This window comes from Impatiens glandulifera, chromosome 3 (assembly GCF_907164915.1).
Source record: "Impatiens glandulifera chromosome 3, dImpGla2.1, whole genome shotgun sequence".
NCBI lineage: Eukaryota > Viridiplantae > Streptophyta > Magnoliopsida > Ericales > Balsaminaceae > Impatiens > Impatiens glandulifera.
In genome coordinates this window covers 4,817,156-4,826,031 of record NC_061864.1, presented here as the reverse complement: position 1 = coordinate 4,826,031, position 8,876 = coordinate 4,817,156, and the positions used below count along the sequence as shown (strand labels likewise).

At 36.6% G+C, this 8,876-nt stretch overlaps 2 protein-coding genes and 1 long non-coding RNA gene across 3 annotated transcripts; 1 reads left to right on the top strand and 2 right to left on the bottom strand.

Moving 5' to 3' along the window:
• Positions 1 to 1,599: 1,599 nt before the first annotated feature.
• On the bottom strand, positions 1,600 to 2,678 carry LOC124931452. Its single transcript, XR_007098697.1, has 2 exons — positions 2,564 to 2,678; positions 1,600 to 2,238 (listed from the first exon to the last, which is right to left on the bottom strand). It is a non-coding gene; the product is annotated as an uncharacterized LOC124931452 (long non-coding RNA).
• On the top strand, positions 1,852 to 3,225 carry LOC124931451. The gene is made up of 2 exons (XM_047471917.1): positions 1,852 to 2,263; positions 2,509 to 3,225. The coding sequence occupies exons 1-2, from the start codon at positions 1,852 to 1,854 to the stop codon at positions 3,048 to 3,050; spliced, it is 954 nt and encodes a 317-aa protein (XP_047327873.1). The 3' UTR covers positions 3,051 to 3,225.
• Positions 3,226 to 3,554: 329 nt separating this feature from the next.
• LOC124931771 (squamosa promoter-binding-like protein 14) lies at positions 3,555 to 8,876 on the bottom strand. Its single transcript, XM_047472324.1, has 11 exons — positions 8,404 to 8,876; positions 7,670 to 8,240; positions 7,393 to 7,595; positions 6,562 to 7,307; positions 6,418 to 6,492; positions 6,216 to 6,323; positions 6,017 to 6,134; positions 5,801 to 5,939; positions 5,582 to 5,717; positions 4,838 to 5,404; positions 3,555 to 4,384 (listed from the first exon to the last, which is right to left on the bottom strand). Exons 2-11 carry the CDS (start codon positions 8,203 to 8,205, stop codon positions 3,956 to 3,958), a joined length of 3,057 nt encoding a protein of 1,018 aa, XP_047328280.1. The 5' UTR covers positions 8,206 to 8,240; positions 8,404 to 8,876; the 3' UTR covers positions 3,555 to 3,955.

Here is an 8,876-nt window from a genome sequence, read left to right as displayed (position 1 = left end):
GAAAAGAAATTATGTATCAAGGGTGTAAACGAGGGTCAAAGTTCGATTCGATTTCGGTCAAAATCGAATTCGAGCCAACTTGTTTAAGATTCGAGCCGAATTCGAGCTTAGGTAAGAGTCGATTGATGGATCGTCGAGCTTTTTCAAGCCTAATCATATAATTTTTTTTTATTATAATTTTTTAATTAAAATTTGAAGCATACCTATGAAACTATTTAGTTGATGGGCCTCCCCAAAATATACTTATAAATTAAAAAAATATATGTATATAATTGTAAGGAAATAGATAGATTTAATATTAATTTAATTACATAAACATAATTTTTAAAAATCAAATCAAAATATAATTATACTGTAATATTATTTAATACATATAGAAACATAATTTTTGAAAATTAAATCAAAATATAATTATACTTTAATATTATTTAATATATATCATCTCAATATATTTTATAAGATATAAAATTATTTTTATTTCAATATAAAGTATTTTACTTTTCAAAATAAACATAAGAGTCTAATATATTTTCAAGTTATCTCAAATACAATACATGATTAAAAGTATTATTCTCAAACTTGTTTAAAAATGAATAACTCCCTTAGTTATTATACGTGTATTCTTACGCGAACTAATACGTTCATTTTACGTGAATCAAGTCACGGCTAAGAAAGAGTTATGTTGCGCAAAACAAAAACACGCGAAGGGTTGTACGGTCCGATAAATGGATTCTCGATTTCCATTATGTTTTTTAATATAAGAACTTAATATATAAATATATTTAAATTCGAGCCTTTCGAGTTTATGGTTAAATGATCGAACCGAGTTCAAGCTTAATATTAAAAGTTCGATCGAGCTCGAGCCGTGTCAATAAAAAACGAGTCGAGCCGAACTCGAACCAAGGCTAATTCGAGCTCGGCTCGTTTACCCCTAGTCTAGATAGTTTAGAGAGAAATTAATTGAGAAAGGTTCTTATGAATTTTCTTCTAATAATCTCCCATTTAAGCCTATCATCTCATTCACATTTACACTCATTTTTCATGATGATTAATCACTAGTCTCAATCTAAAACAGTGCTAAATCTAGAAAGAAAGAAAGTGGGGAAAAGCACTAGGACTTTGAGCCACCTCCCTTTACTTTTCTTTTACTTGGAAGTCATCTTTCCTTTATTTATTTTTTTCATTTATTTATATTAAGTTTCTAATTTGGCTAAAAGTGAGTTTGGTGCAATTGAGAATCACTTGTAAAGCAAAACTAAATAAATGTCAATATTGGCATGTACAACTTATTTTAATTTTCTTTTTGTAGAAAGAATGTAACTTAATTTTCATTAATCCATTTTTATACAAATATCACATGTCCTAAATTTCATTAATTTATTTTATTATTTTAATTAATAAATTGACAAAAGAATAATGGAATTTTTTTCAAAATTCCAACCGAACCCGCCTTAGTTTGAGTTTGTAGGTACTTCGTATCATGGCAAACACAAAAAAAATAAAAAAAATAACGAAATGACAGCACAAAAGATTATTCCAAAACTTTGCAACCATGTTAAGAAACAACTTCCCACCTCCTCAAGACTTTTCTATAATTAATCCCACTGTCTCCAACTTCACCTGGCAAAATTTTCAAAAGTTGTCATTTGGAGAATCACACTTAAAGCTTTTGTTTACAGGACCCTCATGTTTGTTCTCTATTTTTCATATTATTGTATAAATCTTTTTCAGCCTCAGACAATACATTAATAAATTAAAATCCACAAAATCACTTCACAACTGGTATAAATAACACCCTATTTTCCATCAACACCACCACCAATAATAATAATAACCACCATCTCCATCTAGATGAATACCTCTACGTTTCATCGCGTTTCTATGATGCAAAGATCATCATCCTCGACTCCATTCATGAACACTAGAACTACTCATCCTACTCCATTCCCCAAAGATAACAATGACGACTGGAAGAAAACCCATTTTTCAACTCCCACATTTGAGTTCCCAGCATCCCCACAATCAGCAATGGAAGAAAACGAAAGAATGTTCCGTTTCCATCCAAACCATCCTCTAACATCAATGACAATGCCTGAACTCTTCACTTGTTCCGGTTGCAAGGAGTATGGCGCTGGCAAGAGGTTCGTTTGCCATGAATGCGACTTTCAACTGCACGAATTTTGTGCTTTGTCGCCTATGTCACTCAAGAACCATCCTCTCCATGGCCAGCACCAACTTCTATTCCACACCAAACCCAAATCAGGTAATCATGGCCTTGTTTAATCCAAATAACATCTTATATCATCCATCATCAATCAAAGTTATCAGAATTTAATCTCAGATAACCCACTATCACATCATCAATTCCCTCATTTCAGTCATGTCATTCAAATCACCAATCAAACATCTATTTTATCTTTTACAAAGAATCTTACATCAAACAAGCTAGCTCCACATTTTATGATTATTATTCTATAGAATCTCATAATTGTTGGGTTTTCATGAAAGGTGGAATCTTGTGGCCTAAGTGCGAAATATGTGGGAAAGCGACGAGGGGATTTACCTTTAAGTGCACGGCCTGCAACTTCCAGATGCATCCATCTTGTGCTCTTCTTTCCACGGAAATGAAGTTGCCTAACCATGCCCATACCTTAAGGCTCATGCCAATAACATTGACACCATTGGCAGGTCTTCACGGGGACAATAATCATCATATAACTACAAATGTCAGTAATGGCGGCTCTATGTGTGTGGAGTGCTATAAGAAGAGAAGTGGGAGGATTTTCAGCTGCACAGTATGCGAAAACCACAACGTGCATGCAGTTTGCGCAAAGGACATGTTCAACGGGCTAAGAGAAAATGGGATAAAGAGAAGCCCGGAGAGGCCTAGCATGTTGGCCGCAGCAGCTAGGGTTGCCTCCATTGTTATAGTGGAATTCATTGGTGGGCTTATTGATGGGATTGGTGAAGGGGTTGGAGAAGCCCTAGCACAGAACATTGCTCCAACTGGAAGGTCTATTAAGAAAAGAAGATCACCAAGAGGGAACTAGACTAGTACATAACATATAACTAAGAAGCAAAGGAAATTAAACACTATTATTTGTGACTCTTCTATAAATCTTTTAAGCTGTTATTATGTATTGTATATTGAAAAGCTGGTAATCTATGCATGCATGTAATTAAAATGTTTTCAAATGAAATGAAGCCATTAAGTACTTCTTTGAATTAGGTTGATTTAATAGTTGTTATTCTTCTATAACTTAATTATTTAGATTCATGTCAAATTAAGCTTAAACCATCTAACTTAATTCTGTATTTAAACTTAACTTGGTACTATACTTTACCCCCTAAAAGTAATCACTATAAAGGTAAAATAATCTTTAATGATTTTTCCGACATTCAAGTACTTCAAATTTAAATATTTCAACACTTAATTTTGATTCTCCCTAATGCAATATCAAAACAAGGATCTTCTTCTAAACTTTAGCCATATGATTATGCTAAACAATAAAGAGCTAACTCAACATAAGCAAGAGCAAGAACATGCAGTCAGATAGCATAACATAAACACATTTGAATAAAACACAGCCCCGAATTAGAATCAGAGTATATCAATTACGATAATGTAAGATGATTATACATCTTTTACACAAACAACTTGGAAGTGTGATAAATAACTAATCGGAAAGAACTCAGAAGCTTACACGCTCGAAATAAAATAATATGGGCTATTTATTATAGATATACATCTTCAACAGCATTTTACTTTTCGACTATAGGACTAAATAAATTTATACGAATTCGCCTAAGATGGTCAAGAGTTACCTGCAATCCAGAAATGGATGAGCAGATTTGAAACAGACAACTTGATTTGTAGGAGCGAATTTCCATAGCGGTCCTCGCCCCAATATGATCTTACTAACCAAAACGACGTATGTCCTTTTAGTCACTTGTCTTAACTACAACCATATTCCAAATTTTCCCACTGAAAAGGAGCAATAGACCTGATATCAGGGGCACCTCGCATAAATAGACAGACACATACACATACAGCAGCAATGGCAAGCAATGAATGGATGAAAGGACTGTGAAGCAAAGTGTGTGCACTTTGCACACCCTTATATCTTGCAGTCACAACTGCACACTTAGAACACGAAACTGCTGGCCCTCGTTTGAAATGGACACCGGCCTCATGGTTTTGATTTGTCGTCGAATATTGTTCCTCTATTCCGCTTCGAATTGATACAGATACCTGGCTGTTTTTTCTGTCAGCTTGTTTTCGAGCAATAAGACTGTTATAAGTATGATTATTCTTCATCGAGGCATAAGCATGAGGAGACTGCCCATTCCCATCAAGAAGAGAGTGCCAACTGAGTAATCCAATCTGCAATAATGAAAGTGCACGTTTATATCAATCATATCAAGACTATAATTAACTGGAGCATTTTTCTCAAAACAAAATATATAGAAATGCACAACCAAACCTTTGTAAACGTTTTTTTTTTTGTATCTGGATTCAGATAAAAAATAAAAACTACCTTTGGTTAGCTTGGGCATAGATATATACTCCAGGAATACAACCACAAGACATTAACTATGGTAGTTTAGTGAAACATTTGTTAATAGGAAATATAATAGTTTTTTATTCCTCCCAGGGATTATTTGTCTGGAAAAAAATATTTAAAGATGCACTAGAAAGTAACAAGCTGCGTGAGTGGGAAGAAGTGATTGTTATTGGAACCAAGTTTAATTTGTTATCCAAACTCAGTGTCTATAACAGTCACAGCTTCAATTGCTGCTTCCAAATAGTCTTATTACAATAGGAAAGAACTATCACCTCTTGTGGATCGTCTGTCAGAACATCTACAATATCTTCTGAATTGGACATAGAAGCAGCTAGGTGCAAAGGTGTAATGCCTCCAGGCCCGGATTGATTTGGTAGAAAGATGTATTCTGTAGTGCTATTACTGCAAGGCACGGAATAATTAATGAGTAAGTGAATCATGTTCTTGTATTTCCTCTTCACTGCCCTATTCAGAAGGTGAATCTCAGTTAACATCTCTAAGGATTCTCTAGCTAGCTCAGCCCCGATCAAGCTTCTCTCTAGTAGTAAACCGAGGATCGTTTTCACCAAAGCGCAACAGTTCCGATCAACAGAGAATACTAGCAGAGATTTGAAGCGACTAATAGAGTATCCAGATAGACTAAGACCTAAAGAGCTCTGCTTTCTCTGGAATAGCCATCCGAGCTCATTTAGAAAATGTAGGAGTTGGTCATTCAAAATACGATCGTCAACATTTGGGCCCTTGTTGAATTCATATTCAAGGACTTTCAGTTCCTGACATATAGAAGCATCTGCAATTATTATGGGAAAGCTGGCAGCACTTTTGAACCCATTTTCAACCTGTTCGACAAATTTAGCAGACATGGATAGATTTAGAACTCAATTTGAACTGATAAATTTCAAAATGATAGAAGTTAATTTAGCTTCTCGAAGAGTAATTTGAGTAATTTTAAAAGCTTTATGCAGCAAAAAGACTCAGCCTAAAAGGTTAAAATGTTTTCAAGTGTCGTCCACCACCTCAATGAAACATCGACCAAGTACGCCAGAAGACTCTCCCATAATTTTGAACTTATCCAAAGTTAGCTCATCTTGCTCAGTTTTTTGGGAAGCCGAACCCATTGATATGTACCCACCCATGTAAGTGCAATAAATCCTGCAAATTAATAAATAATTAACTTTGAATCCTCAAATCAAATATACAAGTAAAAAAAATTCTTTGCACAAGTCAAACATTACTTGGTCTCAGGAGCATTCAGGTTTTTTCCTTTCAATAGAAGAGAGGTCTCTTTCCCAGCCATAATTGCCAAAGGGGAAACGTGGAATAATTCAGGTGTGTTAGATGTTGCTCTCCAGGATTTGCAAAGTCGAACTCTTCCTGGAGATAGATAACATAAGAACATTAGGGACAAAATATTTGTTTAAGAACTTGATATTTATGATTTTCTTACTCACCATCTTTATGCGATGCCAACTGCTTATTCGTTTGAACTATGAACCTCCCTTTATTCCAGAAGTCGGTGCCAGGATTATGGATTAAAGAATTGATACGCTGAAGAATGTTTTCTTCTAGCTGCAGGAAGCCAAACAAATGAAAATGGTTAGAATTAACATGTAAACAGATAAAGGAAAAGGTGTGTAAGTATTCACTCACTTGTTCCCATGAAGATGATGGCATTGACAAGTAAACAGATAGGAAGACACAACCAGGCCTGATATAGCTCTCCATATCTGAAGGGCTGTTTAAGAGCCAATTATTGATCTACAAGAAAGGAAACAAAATAGAGATCATTACATCTTGAAATGGATTGGTCGCATTCATATTACCTAACAAAGAATTAGCCAGCCCGACTCACCTGAGTTTTCAAAGTGCCTGGTAAATGACTTGGGTCCTTATCAAATAATTTGAAACTTATTCTACCAGTACGCTCCTAGAACATCAAAGATCATTTTAGTCCAAATCAACACATATTTGGTAAAGTAAATAAACACTAATATACCTTTGACTCGGAGGTCAAGCTAGAAGGTGAATGATCAGATCCAGATGACGTTGTGTGCTCTCCATGATGATATAGACCACTTTCGCTGGCTGTGATCGACTCTCCAAAGAGATCAAGGGAAGTTTTGACATATCCAGCTCTACCTTTTTCAAAATTCACATTATTATTAGCCTTCAGACTGTTTGACGCCGCCCTTACAAGTTCAGTCTCTCTGTACGTATGCATTGGAAACAGGCTCTGTTCAACAGGAGGAGAAGATGAAGGTGATGATTCATCCATGGGATTACTGCTGTCCGAAGAGTATATTCTCCCAGTCAATGGACTGTTGCCTTCTGGAGATGAACTAAAAAGCTGCAAAGGTACATTTGATGGTCTTCCTTGGATGTGGCTATCAGCATCTTCACAAGGAGACTGATAGCTACTGCTGCTTCTCTCTCCGCCCCAAACTGTTGCAGGACTCTTTTGCACAGTACAATCTAAGGCTTGATCTGGATGATATGAATTCTTGCTGTTTTTATCAGCACTACTTCTTTGGATGTTTCCTTGAGATAATACAGCAAGTAGGTCCTTGGTTGATTGAGAAGATGCACTTGAGTTTAATAAGAAATTGTCCAGACACGTCTGATTTGTTGGAGTAATGCCAGAAGAAGTTGGCAAAGGCAGTGAGTTTATCTTTCTAAGAATCTCGATCAGCTGGTCTTTGTTGGTTGCTATTGAGGAACTGATGCCCTTCTCTTCATTAGTCCCTAGTTTCAAGACAAGAGTCAGTTTTATGATTAATAATATAAAACAAGAATCGAACCAACTTCCAAATGCCAGCATCGTTTTCACCTTGAGCACGAGCTAAAACGGTTAGCAAGTTAATAATATCCAAATTAGCAGGACTGGTGTTGTTTTCATGGGTTTTGGGGATTAAATTTTGTGAGGAAGCATCTTCGGTTTGAGTTTGAGTTTTCCTTCTTCGCTTGTTGTGCCCAGCGAGCCTGCGTCTACAACTTCGCTTCCCTTCATCAAACTCGGTAAGCAGATGGAACCTGTCGAGATAAACAAATGTGATTTCAAACTTGTAAAGAACAGAGACTGACAATTTATAGATCTGAGCACAAACCTGCTGCATTGCTGACAGAACCTTTGCATTTGATTTCCCACCATAGCTTTACTTGACTTGCTGTGACCTTCACAAACCTTATGTCTGCGGTGATACTCTTTAGCATTGGACAGATCTTCACCGCAATCATCGACCTGACATTTAGGATAGTTGCTTCCACAGGGCGAACCAGATCGAACCTTCTTTCCAGGCCTTGAAACCGTCTCTTCAACTGAATTCGTCGAGCAGCCGCTTCCATTGCCACTACCAGTTCCACTTCCTCTTCCATTTCCGCCTAGATTTAAGCTTAGGGTTTCATTCACCTCATTAACCGGATGGTTCAACGGTTTAGCAGCAAAACCAACACTGTCCCAACCCCAGACACTGGAATTCCAGTGTCCAGCCTGGTTTTGAAACTGCTGGGGATGAAATCCAGGACCTTGAAAGGTCATGGCACGTTTCTTTGCCAATGGCTGTGTGAATCCATCATGAAATCGACCAGCGAGATTTTGATGCACGAATATGGGAGGAGCAACTTGAGTACCCAATTCCTCCATTAAATTCTCTATAGTACAACACTAAGCCTCTTGATCTGCAGAGGGATGACATGTATTTATAGGTAATTAGACAGATCAAAAGAGAAAAAGGGGATTTCTGCAATCAAGAACCCTCATTTATAGCATTTAATTACAAATCGAAATTAACCCAAGTTAAGAACCTGAAAAGAGAATCTTTATGAGAAAAACTGAACTTACATCTCAACTGAAAAGCAGGAATCGGAAGAGAGAAGAACACCCGGAAGGCTGGAACACTGGAGTCCAGTCCAGAGTTAATCAGATATTCCAAACCCTTAATAGGAGAATCGAATCTAAACAACCAATCTTCTACTACTTCTTCTTCTTCAGATCTCCACAGATTGAGGTCCTAGAAGTCCGAAATCAGCTATGAAAGTTCATAAAATCATCCAATCCAAGAATACAGAGAGGAGAAGAAGACGGGTCCAAGTTAGATGGAAGAGAAAGCCTCTGTGCACTGCAAAAGAAGTTGTCGTGTTATCTTCTTTTTTACTTTTCTCTCTCTAACTGGAGAAGGGGGGACAAAAACATCTGCTTTCTCCACCTTCTCCATCTTGTGGTTTCTGATTGGCTGGATTTGTAAATTCGATCAAGTGCTTGGGCTAAACCAAACGTGTAGCCGTCCATGAAGAATCAATCCATTACGCTTCCAA

Excerpts from the sequence above, each read along its gene's own strand:
- LOC124931451 (XM_047471917.1), top strand. The coding sequence starts at position 1,852 with ATGAATACCTCTACGTTTCATCGCGTTTCTATGATGCAAAGATCATCA. Across the intron at positions 2,264-2,508 it reads CCACACCAAACCCAAATCAG|GTGGAATCTTGTGGCCTAAG; the intron begins GTAATCATGGCC and ends TTTTCATGAAAG.
- LOC124931771 (XM_047472324.1), bottom strand. The coding sequence starts at position 8,205 with ATGGAGGAATTGGGTACTCAAGTTGCTCCTCCCATATTCGTGCATCAA. Across the intron at positions 5,718-5,800 it reads CTGAATGCTCCTGAGACCAA|GATTTATTGCACTTACATGG; the intron begins GTAATGTTTGAC and ends ATTAATTTGCAG. Across the intron at positions 4,385-4,837 it reads TGACAGACGATCCACAAGAG|ATTGGATTACTCAGTTGGCA; the intron begins GTGATAGTTCTT and ends TCATTATTGCAG.